Source organism: Toxotes jaculatrix, chromosome 5 (assembly GCF_017976425.1).
Source record: "Toxotes jaculatrix isolate fToxJac2 chromosome 5, fToxJac2.pri, whole genome shotgun sequence".
NCBI classification, from domain to species: domain Eukaryota; kingdom Metazoa; phylum Chordata; class Actinopteri; family Toxotidae; genus Toxotes; species Toxotes jaculatrix.
In genome coordinates this window covers 25,667,385-25,684,422 of record NC_054398.1, presented here as the reverse complement: position 1 = coordinate 25,684,422, position 17,038 = coordinate 25,667,385, and the positions used below count along the sequence as shown (strand labels likewise).

At 41.7% G+C, this 17,038-nt stretch overlaps 1 protein-coding gene across 1 annotated transcript in view; it reads right to left on the bottom strand.

Annotated features, from left to right (window-relative positions):
* cftr (CF transmembrane conductance regulator) overlaps positions 1 to 14,713 on the bottom strand; it is a 30,360-nt gene extending 15,647 nt beyond the window's left edge. Inside the window, exons 1-11 of the mRNA XM_041038743.1 lie at positions 14,405 to 14,713; positions 12,928 to 13,038; positions 10,502 to 10,613; positions 9,339 to 9,554; positions 8,530 to 8,619; positions 6,108 to 6,271; positions 5,544 to 5,669; positions 4,333 to 4,579; positions 4,016 to 4,108; positions 2,415 to 2,591; positions 1,989 to 2,180 (exon numbers count right to left, since the gene is read on the bottom strand). Of these exons, the coding sequence (XP_040894677.1) occupies positions 1,989 to 2,180; positions 2,415 to 2,591; positions 4,016 to 4,108; positions 4,333 to 4,579; positions 5,544 to 5,669; positions 6,108 to 6,271; positions 8,530 to 8,619; positions 9,339 to 9,554; positions 10,502 to 10,613; positions 12,928 to 13,038; positions 14,405 to 14,457 (1,581 nt within the window). The 5' untranslated portion in view covers positions 14,458 to 14,713. The remainder of the gene's footprint in view (positions 1 to 1,988; positions 2,181 to 2,414; positions 2,592 to 4,015; positions 4,109 to 4,332; positions 4,580 to 5,543; positions 5,670 to 6,107; positions 6,272 to 8,529; positions 8,620 to 9,338; positions 9,555 to 10,501; positions 10,614 to 12,927; positions 13,039 to 14,404) is intronic.
* Positions 14,714 to 17,038: the final 2,325 nt, after the last annotated feature.

The window sequence follows — 17,038 nt, the reverse complement described above, 5'->3', positions numbered from 1 at the left end:
GGAGGAATTACCGTCACAAGCCCACTAAAGGCCTCGTCTCTGTCTGGAGAAATCTGCTCTGGTTGTCAGTCCTGCCTGTCCGGGTTGCCTTGGGGATTTTTTCCAACAGTAGAAAATACCATGTGCACTTTCCTCATTTTAAGTTATTTGTAGCCTCTTGAAGTGATTGGTAAGACAGAATTTGTACTTCTAAAATTATAAAAAGAAGCATATTACTTCAAACAATGCATTAGACCCAACACTGACAGTTTTAGAGGCTGGTTTAACAAAAAACACAGAAATTGCCTTTCCTGTTCCTCAGCTTCAACACCCACAAAGCACACAGGAAGACTTCCTGTCATTCATGTCATTTCCACACAATGCTGTATGTAGCCGAATCGACAGTGCAACTCCTTTCTATGCTGCTTTTGTTATTTCAGTTTCATTGACGCCTCTCCTCAAAGACAAAATGGAGGCTGTTTTTTTTACATGGAGACGTCAATATCGCTTCGCCCGCCAGCTCTGTTTGCTGTGACAACATGTTGTGTTTTTTGTCAAAACCACTGACACACTGTCCGTGTCACAGGAAATGAGGTGTGGCAGTAAATAAATCGGATGGCATGAGCTACCACATTGATTCCAGTATAAATAATACTAATACAGTGTATTTAAAATATCAACAATTAAAAAAACGTCACTGACTTATCAGCATAAAAGTCAGGTTCAGATAGGTCTTTTTTTTTATATTTGACTGTTGCTTCCTCTGGAAGTAACAGTCAAATGACTGGTCCCATTTACTCCCAAGATATATTTACAAAAACAAGAATTTTATTTTCCGTCAAATGTAAGATGTCAAAATTTCCAGAACTGGGTCAAAGTTTACTCACATACACATAAATGATTTAAATGTACAGTATTATGGATTTTTTTGGACTCAGACTATTTTTTCTAATTATGCACAAAGTGTATACACTCATCAAACACTTCATTAGGAACACCTGTACACGTGCTTATTTATTCATTATATCATTCACTCAGCCTAACATGTGGCAGCAGTGCAAAGCATAAAATCCTGCAGATACAGCTCAAGAGCTTCAGTAAATGTTCATATCAAACATGTCATGGATGCAGTGGACCACGTTTATCTGTCAACAATGTAAAATGTGGCTGATAATATAATTTAATATTAAGTCACCGGCCTAAGAAGCCCACAGACCTGATGGTTTCCCCATACAGCTCATCTGTGTTGTAACGTCCGTCACTGTGAACCAGCAAGCTCATATTCCATCCCAGTGAAATAACGTGAGATTTCCATGGCAACAGAGGAGACATTATTCTGCTGAGGGGTCGTCACTCAGCACTGAGGCTTATAAGAGTGTGAGTACGTGCATCAGCGTATGAGACACAGAATGTGCAAGCATGTGTGTGTGTGTGTGTGTGTGTGTGTGTGTGTGTGTGTGTGTGTGTGTGTGTGTGTGAGGGACATAATGGGTGTAAATGTGGACTGGGGAAACCTGAGCCTTCTTGATGCTTTGCAGAGGCTCCAAAAGAGCTGGCAAAGATGAAATTACTCAGAAAAAAAACTGTTATGAAACACTAAGTTATTTGTAGCTAAAGTACTGGTCTCTGATGATTTTACACCAACATGTTGCTTCTATGCCACCGATTTATATTGACTCTACATACACCCTGCTCACGGACACCTTTACCTGTGTTTGTTTGTTTTTTTCCCCATTGAGAACAGTGGCTGTGGTCACCTTCAGCTCACGTCAGTTACAAACTACCACTGTAGTGTGATTGTCCATGTACACCACTTTCATCCAAATTTTCATGCATGAGCCTGACCTCAACATGAAACCTGTAAATTACTCATATTTTGGTGAAAGTATGAGTGTTTTGAACACTCATATGGTCCACCTGTAAGTATAGCACGTTTAGCATGTTTGAGAAAATAAGTTTGAAGGTCCTGGTCTTAGTAGATGAAATAAAAAAAAGATAAATGAACATACCTCTTCCAGCTGGCAGGCCTTGATGACGGAGGTGTAGCGGTACTCGTCATAGGTCAGGCCAAACAGGATGTTGTCACGGATTGTCCCCGGCATGATCCAGGAAGTCTGTGGTGAGAAGGAGATGCGACCGCTGTGCCTGATTTTACCCTCTGACGGCACCAGCTCTCCAAGGATCATCATGAGCAGGGAACTCTGGAGGAAATGGGGGAAAAAAAGATGGTTTCTATTCTACTACATTTTTATTCTGAGGCATGAAGATGTTGCTCTCACACCGAGCAACCTGTGATAAGTCCAGGTTGCTGTGCTAGAGAACACTTTGACCATCTAACAGCAGATGGATTCAGCAGCTGTTGTAAATTCAGTGTAGTCTCTGTAAACACTCTTCCACTGAAGTTTCTTTTGGATGAGATGATTTCTTTGACCTACCTTCCCTGAGCCAGTGGATCCAGCCACTGCCAGCATCTTGCCCTTCTCCAGGTACAGGCTGATGTTTTTGAGGACAGGTGTGACGTAGAGGTTGGTGAAGAACAGGCCGGCGTCACCGTTCGGGTGTCCATTTGCTTTGCTCTCCTGCTTGATCTTCTCAAACAGCTCACCAATGCCCTGCAGGAAAAAAAAGAGAGAACCTTTCACTGTTTGTATGGATTGATAACTGAGTCCGTCAGACAGTGACAAACGGCCAAACGGCTGTGAGAAACAAGATATTCTCCAAAGACAGAATAAGCCTTCACAATGGCCTTATTTCACCTCATCTGTCACCGCCTCTGTAAAGATTAATGGCCGACACATCTCGCTGTTAGAAAAGGGGAACTCTGCTTGACTCACCGGCTTAATCATTGACCTCTGTGACGTTTTATGGGTCACTGTTCCTCTAATGCCGGGGCTTGCTGTGGTTTGTATAGGTTTGTCTGTCCGATTCACATTCTAATGAGCTGACGTACATGCTGTCAGCAGTAAAGAAAGGCAACACCCCTCCCATTCATCTGCGAATGGCACATTCCAGGAAGAGGAGAAGGCAAGAGGACAATCTGGGAATTAGGTGATGAACACAACTCCAAATCTCAAAGGGAGATCCAGTGTTCCCAGCAAAGTTTGGTGACGACATCGGGGTAATTAATTATGCAAAGTGATGGAATTTAAAAAAAAAAAAAACACAATTGGATGTTCGTTTTCTCACGGTATTGGGTGGTCAATGAATCACACCTGTTAGACTAAGTTTACAGCCTATAGATAAGATTATACTACCCACTTCCATTGACGGTGAGCAAGTAAATATTATACCTGTAATGCATGGTGGATTTAGGGGTTGAGGGACTTTAACTTCTTTAAACATGCCATTTCCTTCTTATTGTATTGGCACACATTCAGTAAATGTATTATAGCCTGTTAAACGTAAACTTACTAGGCATGAGAAACTGCAGAGGAACTAATCTACACATCCATCTACAACAGCATCCATAAACCTCATCATTCTGGGATCATTACCTGGAGAGTTCTCACGCCAAACTAAGGACGTTCATGATTAATAAACATTCAGATTTTGCTCAATCACACATGAACAGAGATTGCACAAAGCTGTCTCAATATTTGTTCAGCACAAAAGGATCAGCTCCCAGGGTGTTTTCAGCGAATTTCAGCATGATGCTACACAGCGAGCAATCGTCATCAGAGCACATGATGTGTTCATGTCAAAAATAAAAACCAGTAAGACCTCCGTCTGTTCTCCAGAGATCTGGAGGTTTTCTTCCTAATAACATTTTTTTTGACTCAAGAATCAGTTTAACTTAAAAACAAAAGCTTTCATGGAGGAAATTTTGCTTTTTGTATTTAAGCATTTCATGGTCAACCAATTATTGATCATTAATGTAACTGAAGGACTCTGCTTATAAAAAAATATCTCTGCTATCAAACCACAATACTCCACAGTTTGACTACACATCACTAAATACAGAATGAATACATATTAGATTATTAGACTAATGTCACAAAATATCACATTCAAGTTTGACATGCAGACATGAACAAACCTCATCCCAGGACGCAGACACGTTGACCAGTTCCACTTCAGTAGTGGTCAGGTTGTACTCCAGCACTCTGTATTCTTCCTTCATCAAGAATTCCTGAAAAAAAAACCCCACACAGGCAGGAACATCAGCATGACATTTATATTCAATATGTTCTGTACGCTCATTTGTGCTGTACAACCTGCTGATGACCAACAATGTGTGTCGCTTCTGATGACATTTCTAGCAGCAGTAAAGCTTATACAACATCTGACAGACTGACACTGAATGACGTCCCTCGCTTTGGCGTGCAGGTATCTCACACCCCTCTCTGGACCCACCTCGATCTTCGAGACCAGTGCCAGGGTGTCGTACCACATCTGGATGGATCCCGGCAACTGGCGGGTCAGCGTCATTCGCAGAACCATGCAGTAGGAGGCTGTGGTGAAGATTCGACGCAGGATGATGCCTTTACTGAGCGCGTGAGGCACAATGGCTGACACGATGACCAAGATGGCGGAGAAGAAGTACGCGGCGCTGTAGAAGTAACGCAGAGAACCAATCTTCCTCGTCAGTGTCATCTCATCCCTGAGGAGTGAGTGGAGAAAAGGAGCAAACACAGACTTCTTAAAATCTTCTTAAACTGTTTACATAAATAAATAAAATATAATAGTAAAACTGATTTCAACATATTTGTCAAGGCTCTAAGCATTACAGGAAATTTTATTTAACAGCTCATCCGTTTTTCACGGTGTTATTATCAGGTAAATGTGAAGTCTTGGTGTCTCCGTGTTAGCTCTGATACCAAACAGCATACTTCCGCACCACGACATCAAAACTCTTTCCCGTACGTTTATTGTACTTGCCAATTACAGTGATCCTGATTCTGGCTCTGACAGCCATCAGTGACGCCTGCATGGTTCTGCAAGTTAACCACATGTTTTAACATCTCTCTCTCAGTTTTGGCACCAGGTTGATTCTATTTCTACTGTACGGTCAAAGCCTTTTAAGTGTGATGTCAGCTGACTCTCGTGCGTTGCTCCTTTCTTTTTCCAGCATATCTGTGATATATGACGTATTGTACATGAAGCATTAAAAAGAGGTACTGGAAACACACTATATGAATATGGGCTCTATACTGTGTGCCAAATTTTAAGAATCGCACTGGTTCAAATCTGCACGTTGCACAACAATGAGACTGAAACTAAGCTCCCTTCCCTCAACTGCTACAGTGTTGAGGGAAGGGCCAGTGGCCCTAGGCCTACCAACACCTGACTTTAGGATGTTTCAACACTTTGTTAATTAAAGGCTCTTTGATCATTTTAAATGACCAGCAAAAACATTGTTGTAGTTAGCATGAAGCAAACATAGGTGTTTCATTCAGTTCCAGCTATCCGATCAGCCCGGCCGTGGTTAAACTCTGTTATTAACAGAACAGAATTCATTCATTCACATTCACAGGATTTTCTCCCCTTTGTTATGCTGCTGTGTGTGTGTGTGTGTGTGTGTGTGTGTGTGTGTGTGTGTGTGTGTGTGTGTGATGGTGTCTTACTGCCTGATGTTCTTGATGATGGTCTCCATCACCTCCTCCCAGCCATACGCCTTCACAGAGTGGATGTTCTCCACAATCTCTGAGGTGAGAGCCAGGCGGCGGCTGATCATCCCTGCTCGCTTCATCCTGTTCACAGGAGGCAGATCTTAAATCACCAGCTTACAGTGGCATCATACATGCATGGATGAAGACTTCTATTTACACACGGGGACATGTGTACACAGATGCACAAACAGACGCACACACACCAAAGAGAGACACAGCAATTCACATGGCCACTGGGTGTATAAGCATGAATTCATACATACATACAAAGCCTGAGCATGCATGCATATCACAAAATGCACTAACATGACCACATGCACATTTATGTATGCACCACTACTGTATACAGTGCAGATTTGTATTTATGCACTAAATATTTTATATCTTCAGAGAGCCGACAAAATAAACAGACTGTAAGGCATTCAGGCACAGAACAATTCTAAGTGTATGTCTGATTGTAGTACATACACAGCACGTTGTATAATGTGAGTGTATGTATGATAGATAGTGCTTCCCCACCGGTGAGGTCCCATCTTCTGTGAGAGCCAGGCCTGGATGATGCCCAGCAGGGTCAGAGCTGCCAGGGCGCAGAAGCCGTTCACCTCGATCAGTTCCCATATCAGACCCACGCACAGTATACACTGCAGGGGGGTGATCCATACAAAGTGGGCCAGACCCAGGCTCTGGAATTCACACACACACACACACACACACACACACACACACACACACACACAGCACATAGAGATAACATGAGTGTACATAAGGTAAATGGAAATGACTCATTACAGGAGTAATACTGTGGTGCTTTTCTATAAGGAAAGGTGATCCTGACCAGTACGAGGTCAAAGGTCAGGTTCAAGGAACACTCCACTAAAAACCTATGTTTGAGTATCATACATTCACGGCCTGTAGGCTTGAAAGGAGGCTCTGGAAAGAAAGAGGCCGGCAGCTCTGGTTAGCTTGGAGCTACATAAATGAAACACAGCCACGTGTAACAGGGGTCAACAGCTAGCTACACTAGCACCAAACAGTAACCATGTATTCAGCTGTATTAAGGTGAAAAACAACAAGGTTTGTTTTTTATTTGTTTGTGTTTTTTTTTTAGATTTTATGTCCATCACACATTACTACTCATTAAATATTTGTAGTGCAATGGAATGAATGTGTCAAGTGAGGAAGCAGGACACAAAGAAGGAAAGCATCAAACAACTAACTAACTTTGTTTTTTTAGGAATTCACTTTCATCCAGTTGGCACTGCGCTGATGAATCTCAGTCACACTGTGGGTGAGAAACTTTCTCAGGTCTCACCTCAATACACTTCAATTTGTCCACTCACCTGAAAGACAATCAACTCAGACTCTGCTGAATATCACAACCTCCCTCCTTTCATCAAACACACACACACACACAAACCAGACTAGGTAACCCCCACCAGGACAGAGCGGTGCATTTGCTAGGCCACATCCAAGACAGGTGATAATTGTCTCAAAGCAGGTAGCAGAGTGTTTCCACATTCAGCGCCTCAGTGAGACCGAAGGCAAGTTCAGTCCCACCCCCACCCCCCCACCACACACACACACACACACACACACACACACACACACACACACACACACACACACACACACACACACACACACACACACACACACACACACACACACACACACACACACACACACACACACACACACACACACACACACAGAGAGACATGCCCTGCAGCTATGTTGTCTTGCATAATCAGTAATTTGTGTGTTCAACATGTCCATAGAATACTTTGCTTATGTACACACACCTTTCTGTGTTTGTATGTTTGTGTATTGATCCAGATCTACAGTCCTCCAATGTGAACTGTCACTCTTTTCCCTCATCCAGCCCACAGCAACAAAAACTTTCTCCCAGGTGAGTGGAAAACTACTGACACTTAAGTAACCTGACTTCTGCAGCCAAACAATTAAAATGCAAGTCACATTCGAAAGCCAGTTTAAAATGTTCTGCACATGAAAACTTGTGTTATTAAAATACCACTTTCTGTACTTCACTACTCTCTAATGTGCACTTGCGTCTTACAGTAAATGGTGTATTGAAATCTTTATTTTGCAATTAAAAATATCATTTGACAAGCAAGTGTCAATAATTCTCCCATTTCAGTTAACTTCCCTTTATCATTATTTGGAATTTATACTTTGGTAAATTGTAAACACCTTATCCTGGTCTTGTAAGACCTGGATATGCTAGTTGGAGTACTTTGGTAGAAAAGGGATAGTGTTGCATGTAAGAACCTTATCAAGGTCTCTGACAATTCTCTTCCATGTCTGCAGGTGTGTGCACTCACCTCAAACTATATGGTAGATAGCCAGTAATAGAAAACAATATGATGGTAACTGATGTGATGACTTGCTGAAAGGGAAAGTCTGCTTTGGCAATGCAGGTGCATGCACACATGAAATGTGTTGTTCCACAGCATCACCAGTGATGAGGTGTGGAAGCCAAAACCAGCAGAATGACAAATACAACAGAGCTCAGACAGCCGGACACCAAACTGCTCATTATCAGTTGTTTTGCAGTAACTCAGTTCAGTACAGGGAGATGTTAAGGACACCTGCACACAGACCGTCATAAACCTGGATAGTGTTGATGATCATTCAAACCGGAATGCGAATAACCAGATTTCTCTCTGGTCCATGTAAACACCATATTCCAAATATGATCAAAATCAGCATAAGACTCAAAACCAGGACTAACGTGCATGTACATGGAATCAGTAAGATATCAGCATTCTATATCAGCAGTGTTTGACAGGTACCTTAAATTTGGATTTGGAGCATCTACATTGGCAGAAATGACTGTGTCGCAGTTTATGGGATAATGAGATGGAAAGAAATACATGCTCCAACATGTATGTACGTTAAGAAAATGTTTGGGTTTTCTCACCTCATCCAGCTTGTTGAGGTGGGCAGACATCAGACTGACCAGCTGACCGGTGCTGATCTTATCCAAGACTCGGCTGGATAACTTCAGGGTCTGAAAAGGTCAAAGGTCAGGGGTCAGATGAAGCACAAAGGCTAAAAACCGAATTAGACAAGAGGAAGCCAGTGACACGTGACCAAGCTTTGACACAGGCCGTCACACCCCTCGCAGCAGCCTGAGGATTGCCACTGCTGGACTTCCACATGTGAGAAGCTTTCTGGGAATGTTCAGTCACGCATGCTTAACAAGGTGGAAGCATTTAGCTGATGAGGTAGCTCTGGAACACTGGATATTAAAAACAATGGCAAAAAAAAGGTTTTCAGCTGACAAATGCTCACAACTTACTATCTAATCTGCTGGGCTGTACTGTGCTGTACAGACAGCTCATTGTTACAGCAGCAGTTGTAAGTAGCAATTGTTTGATAGTGTTGTCACAGAAAAAGTCCTCAGTGTCGCAAGTTTTGGAAGACGTTTAACTAAAACTGCAAAACTTTTCGGAGGAAAAAAAAAACTTTTCTCCACTACATCTAAAAATCTGCTGGATTTTTTTTCATTTCAAAAATCTTGTGATCTCTTATCTAGTTTTTAGTTTGCCCTGGAAGGTAGAATTGATTGGAGAATTGTCTGTATGTATGTATGCAAAACCTAAAACTGATCTGAAAGCAAAATCATGAAATCCAGTCTGGGCTCCAACACTTGAGTAAAGTAATCTCCAGTACAAAATACAAAATAAACAACTTATCAACAAGAGTACACACACGCTGTCCCCTTACCTTCTTGTATATAAGACTGAAGAGGGCGATGCGGATCTGCATGCCCAGGTGATGCAGGCCAAAGATGGCAGGCTGCAGCAGGAGGAAGCGGGCGGTGAAGAGGAGGCAGAGGCCCAGGGCCAAGAAGTATCCCTGGCTCCGCTCTGGAGCATGGAACGGGTCAAAGGAGGCAATGATACGACCCAAAAGCTGAGGCTGCACTGCCTTGGAAGCCTCCTGCAACAAGAGATGGGACAACGGGACAGAAAAGAGATGAACTGATTTAATCCACTTTTATGTTAATTACCTACCTTTTTTCGATACATGATTTTCATCAATCATTAATCCACATTTTCAAATCCTAATCTGCATTATAATATACATAGCGATACACTGTAAACCATCATCAGACTTTTACACAGACAGTTTAAAAATAATTAATGGCTCCACAACAGGAACTGGACTTGTTAAGCTAACAAAAGTTCTCAATATAAAAAGGACATTAGTGTCACTATTTTGTAAATTACCATAATGCTCCTTTGGCTTCGACTAAGAACCTTTTCCAAAGTTTTCCCGCACAGCCTCTTTAACATCTAACAGGCATTCTTGTTGTCATGACGACCACCTCCAACTGTACTAACTTATGCAATGGCTGCTGTTACCACCTCCCCATAAGCTGAGGACAGCGAGATGGTTTGTGACACTATGGTGCGACATGCTTGTATGTCATTATGTCATAGTGCTGTCACTCTACAGGCCCTCTCCACTAGGACACACACACACACACACACACACACACACACACACACACACACACACACACACACACACACACACACACACACACACACACACACACACACACACACACACACACACACACACACACAGGTAGAGATGGCAGTGAAACAGAACTTAAGTGACCAGGATGGATGGTAACTGTGGGAATGGTTCAAAATAATGTTGATATTCATTAGTGTATTTTGTGTTCTTTACCTGAGAATTATTCTGTGGCTACCATAATTAAACAGACTGATATCTGACTGGATATGTCTATATTAATTATGAGTTCATATCTGCAACACTCAGTGGTATGATTCATTCTGGTAGAATTAATGCCACACTTCCCAAGTCGAGTTATGTCAGAACTGCCTCCTCCACAGAGGACAGACCGACAGACTCACCCCGAGGTAGAGGAGGATGCCAAAGAAGGCAAAAGGGCCGAAGAAGCAGCGGGCCAGTGCTCGCATCAGCTTGGGCTTGTTCTTGGCTGACACCACCTCTCTGTCCCATTCTCTGCAGGGAGGACAGAGTTACAACACAGTTAAACTGGCAGGGTGGGAGAATAACATCCACCAGCCAAATGCCAGCAAAGTTTGGCTGTGGCTATTCTGTTTGTCTACTACTATTTTGGCAACAGACCAGCTGTCCAGTGTTTAAAAGTCCTTTCTACAACTTTGGCTGGTGATTCAGTCACAGAATGATAAGCTGCGGTGTATTTATTCATTTTGAAATTGTTTGGGCACCACTTGAAAACACACACATAAAAACATTCATTGTTTTTTTTTTTTTATTTCTCTGCAAAATCTCAAGATTTGACAGTATTAAGAAATGCTTTTATTTTGAAAGACTTTCATTTGGGTAAATCTGCACCTTTTTAGATAGAGTACAGTTTATTGTTTATTCTGATCCTCAACTTTGTGACCTGAACTTAGCAAGTTTTAAAGATTTTTCTAAAAGTATTTTTGGACATTGTCTTTTATAGCTTTAAGTTTGTTGCAAGCTTGTTACAATACTGCTGGATTAACTTCCCACAACTGCCTTGGCAGGCAGTTACAGCTACAGTAAGTAGCTGCATTGTTCTCTGAGGGTCATTTATAACCAGGGTGATCTGGCTGACCAGTTCAACGGTGAGTGATGGGACTAGAAGTGGAGAATAGAAAGGATGAGCGACGAAGGTGAAGGAAGGAGGGGAGACCAATGAGGAAGAGAGAGTACAGAATAAGAGACAAGGTGTTTTTGTATCATCGGTAGTGAGATACTCAAGTTATAAAACAAACAAGCCCCGAAAGAGAAGGATAAAGATGTATAAAAACAGAACTACCAGTTTTGAACAGAGTTTTTGACGAAGATGTAAATGATCTCTTTCATTTGACTCTATTAAATGGACCGGGTATCAGCTATGACTTGAGTTCAGTGTTTCCTTTTCCTGTTACATAAATTCACAGCCAGCTGCCCACACAACCTTTCGGGACACACTAAAACCTGGCCTCATGTTACCTCGCTAACAAGTTTCTCAACTAGGCTGTTGTTTATTAAAACCTTTTGAATAAACCTGTCGTCACTGATGCTAATTAAAATGTTAAAATTTAAAAATGTATTATTACTGGTATCTCCACTTAAAGCCTCCATTCTAGCACTTGATGTTTACAGTATCTGCTTTAGCAGCAGTAATGAAAACCTCACTGAGCCAGCAAAGCTTATAGAACTGAACTGAACCAAGAGGGTGATGGAGGGGCTGACGGTACACAGCAGGCTTTAATGGAAGGTAAAGTTCACATTCCCAGAAGCCCTCACTGTTTGCCCGATCGGAATAATGAAAGCAAAAATCACCCACCACTGCTCATTCATCACCCGTTGGGCTCTGGGCCCTTTTTAAAGGTCGACTTTTTAACTCTCATGTACATTAACTGGCTTGTTGGCACCATTCAATGTGACGCGGGCCCCTGGGTGACCAAGAGGCAAGGCCAACGTGGGACCACTGCTGTGGTTGTTAGGCAAGAAAAAAAAATAAATAAAAGATAGAGGACACATGAGTATTTAATTTTTGGGATAACATCTGACTGAGAATTTGTCAAAGACCTGACATTTCTTCAGTGACAATGATGAAAAAAGAAAGCAAGGAGGGCTGGATATTTGTAGGTTTCAGAGTGCAAACTAAAACTTTAAGAGACATTGTATGTAAACTTTGAATTATTATGGAAAATACTGCAGAGAGCAGCATGACAGATGAGGAAGAAGAGGAATAGGTGAGTGAGAACTAGATAAACTGAGAGACAGACAGAAACAAGGGAAAGAAAAGTTAACCTTGCCCATCATCTGTTGTCTGGTTGTTTGTTTGGCACACACAGGTTGGGTTTATGTCTAGTCCCTGTTTAAATGTCAGCCCATATTTTAACTTGAGGCAGTGGGAAGGATGGCCAATGGTCTGCTACTGTAAACACATATAAAGGGCATGTATGAAAAACAACAAGGCTGCAGACTTCTAGGTTATTGTTTCTCTACATTTTCCATTAAATCTTTTCTGTTCACATAAGCATATCACATCAGATACAGTGTGTAATATACATACTACTTACATCTGCCCTTTTTTAAAGCTGGATGGTTGCAGTTGTCATAGTGAACAGTTAAATACCCGAACAACTTCAGAGCATGTCGTCATTTGAGAATTTGAAGTTGTAGATGATCCTTAAAGGTCAACTTCACATAATTTTACATAATTCACATCTCTTTACAAGCCTGGGGTATAGCATTCCAAGTCACAAAAAACACTGGAGGGAAAAAACAAAACGCGAGTCACGTACACAAGCTCCCTGTAAACTGCACAAACCTTTCGAGTCTCTCAGAGAGGTTATCTGCCAGATCAAATGAAGGAGCCTTGTACACATCTGTCAGCTCCAACTTCTTCCTGAAGCCCTTCCTCAGCAGCGGTGTCGTCCACCTGCACAAAAACCACAGATGAGACAGATTGTTGGGTATCAGCGGTTTAAAGGCAAGACACCTAGAGAAAAAGGTATATGTGCACTTAAGCGTATGCAAACAGATATAGGGAGGGAACACTGGATAAGCATCATCTTACTAACCACTGCAAAAACACACAGTGCACATTCTGTATGATAGTACATCAACAACCACACTGAATATACAATCTGTCAATCAGATGAAGATACCTGAGAGATTTTAGAGAATGAAATGTATTTGTTTCAGTGTGGCCACAGGAAGAGGCTTTGGCATAAAAGCCAGGGTAAGAGTGTGTGGAACCTTTAATGTAAACTGGTGTTAGTTGTAATATAAGTAATCCCTATCAGTCTAATGACAGAGAGAGGAGATAAAATCAGATGATTGCTGGTCTCCAACACTAAATTGTTTAAAGAAAGACTGTCTTAGACAGTAGTCCACAACATCAACGACCTTTGAGGTTCGCTTCTTTCTTTAGAACATACTGTGTCAATGCAACTTTAATATTATATACAATATACAAAATTATGCAGGTAAAAGCACTGAACCACAGAAACTCTAATAACAGTGAATACTCTTGAAAATAACATCAAAAAGTCACTCTAAAGTGTTAATGGGTAACACAACCACACTTTGAATCCCAACTGTAATATTATGATTAATAATAATACTTATAATGTCCTTAATGATGATGTTCCACAAATACTGAGGACTTTGAGGACAAAACCCACCTGAATAGTCTTTTCTAGAACATATCATATCGGAGCACAACTCATCACAACACGACATCTTGCGCAGTTTCACACTGTTAGGTGCGCATTTTATGTCCGGAGTAAGCGACAAAAACGCACCGGTGTTATAAGGATTCATAAAGATATCAGTGTGTAGAGGACAACCTCAGGCTCGATGGTATTTTACAGCGGAATGCCAGTGTAATTTCCCTCAGAAGCAAAACAGGATGAATGAAGATGGTCCCTGACAGTGTGAACGATTTTAACACCTCTCAGTTTGTTCCAGGTTTTATGTTTATCTTTACTTACAAAACAATCTGTGCCACGTCTTTCAATCACACCTCCAAACACGCTTAGACCGAGAATTGAGAAATGGAGCAAAGTGGAGAACTACTGACAACCTTAATTGATTCTCTCTGCATGCAAGAAAACAAATACTTAGTGTAAAATATTCCCCCTGCAGTATAATGGAAGTCACGGCCTCCAGTTTAACTCACTGACAGTGATTTTTTTTTTTTGCACGATCTTCGTGGCTTCAATAAGAGACCGTAAGAAGAGGTGCGTCTGCACCTTGCCGCCCAGAGACGAGGCCCGCACCGAAGAACAAACACGTCTTACCAGAAGAAAAATTTGGAGAAGAAGTTGGCATCTTCCACGGGTGACTTCTGCATCCTAAGTGCGCCGCCAGTTTGGTTTCTCTGCACCTGAGTCGTGTCCGTGCGCGTCGCTCACATTTGTGTGTTCCCGGACTGGCTCCGTTCCCACCGACAGAGACACGGTGCTCGGCCGCTTTAGTCTCCACTTTGTGCCTCCGGTAAATGTGATATCACTGCTCAGTTATCTTCCTCCCCGAAAACCCAAGGCTGGTATCTCTGTCCTCTGGTCCCAGTCTCTCTCTGTGTGTGTGTGTGTGTTCTTGGTGTCTTGTTCTCTCTGCCCCTCACTGTGACAGGGAGAGGACAGTCCATCCTTTATGGGCTCGCCAAAACTTGCGGAGACACACGTCATTTCCACACTGAGGAGCGCAGATTGCATATTGTGGCAACAAGCTGAGGAGGCAAAAACCCAGCTGATCCACAATGAGGCCACCAGAGCAAACGGATATTGATCCAGATACAGTACCAAGAAATGCAGGGGACAATGAGAGTCCAGGGGTCAATGTGGAGTTATTCTTACTTTAAGTTCACTCAGAGGAAGCCATTGTTCCTTTAACAATCTCTGCAGATTTGCCCCTGTTTTGTATTGTCAATTTCTTTTAAAGATCATATGTTAAAGCACAGTCACACTGCATTGGTGCACAAGCTGTGCTAGGTTATGTGCAGCAGTAGATTGGCATTTATTACATTTATTTCTTACACTATAACCACAATTTTCAAATCACAACTATGAGTGCAAAAACAAAAACTTTGAAAATGACAAAAAGCAGACAAACATAATACAGAGTCTTTAAATGTGAAATTGTCATATTGTTTATATGACCGTCAATTCAGCAACTAAACTCACAAATGCTATTTGCTTGATTAATAAAAGAAAAAAATCAAAAGCAAAAAAAAGTGTAATCCCATCCAAGCCCCTTACTCAGCTATAGCTCTTACATAAAATATGAATAAACAAGAATGAAAATAACAGAGTCTAAAAGGTTTTATGGTCAAGTTACTCCAGACGCTGCTGTGGGTCGACTGAGCTAAGAGGTGGCTTTTTATTTCACTCCACTCAGCTGCCTCCAGATCATTCACAAAATAGCAGAAACAGTTTGGGAACATCTAAATGAACTTGAAATTCTGTTTTCAGTTTCACGAGTGGGAGGTTCAAAACCTCCAGACATTCCATAAGAGAACAGAGATAAAAATGTGAGGGTGCAGCAAGGCTTTGGTTCCTGAATATCTCAACATACAAACTGTCTTATTTTCACTGTCAGCACTTGAGCTGTAGTTATTTCTAGAGCCAGCCACATACTGAGTAAATGTGTTGGAACAAATTTACACTCACCAAGAAGTTTGTTATTAGGAACACCTGTACACCTGCCTATTCATGCAACCATCCACTCAGCCAATCACACGGCAGCAGCAGTGCAGTGCATGAAATCACTCAGACCGTGCTGTGATTGTTGGGCTGGTTTGAGTGTTTCTGAAGCTGCTGATCTCCTGGGATTTTCACACACACAACAGAACAAAAACCATCCAGTGAGCAGCAGCTCTGTGGACAGAAACACCTTATTGATGAGGGAGGTCAGAGGAAAATGGTCATACTGGTGGGAGCTGACAGAAAGGCTACAGTACCTCAGATGACCACTCTTTACAAGTGTGGTGAGCAGAAAAGCATCTCAGAGTGAACAACACATCTCACCTGCCCCGTTTTGGTGAGCTAAAAGCTTGCCTGGTCTGAATGTCACAGCCGGACTGAGTATTGTTGCTAACCATGTTCATCCCTTTCTGGCAACAGTTTAGCATCTTCTAATGACTACTTCCAGCATGATAATGCTCCAGATCTGAATCCAATAGAACACCTTTAGAATGTGGTAGAACAAGAAATTGGCAGCACAAATGTGCAGCTGACAAATCTGCAGAAATGATCTGATCAATCAGAGCTCTCATTGCTTGATTCAGAGCAGAATCTCAAAGCAAAGTTTCCAACATCCTGTGCAATCTATGCCACAAAGAACTGAGGCCGTTTCGGGGACAAAAGGAGGTACAACCCAGTATTAGTGTGGTGTTCCTAATAAAATGCTCAGTGAGTGTATAAATTAAACTCCTCTTGGTCCCCATCACAATCTGTGAAGCAGCAGTGCAGCCTCTTGGCTATAGAGAATGAAAATATAAAATGTTGACAAGTAATGTAGAACAGTTAGTCAAGATCTATACGAATGTTTTTATTCATTTAAAATGACAAGTGCAGCAACAGTACAATTTTCACATCAGCTTTCAGGCACACACATACTAAAGCAAACTGCACACAAAATGATATACTGTGTAGCATATAACTACAATAAATTCAACTGTATTATCCTCACCAGTGTCACTGAAACCTAAACAAATAAAATGTAAACTGTAGGTATAAGACAATATGATAAATACTGCTGTACTGAACCAGTGATATGCAGAGCAAACATGAACCCAAACACTAAATATACAAATCCTGTTTGTTGTTGAAAGCAGTTTTAAAAAGTTAACAGAGACTCTCAAAAGGGGAAAGATGCATGTTACCAGAGTAAACTGCAAAATGTGCTTTAATAAAACTTATTGGTGCCTATAA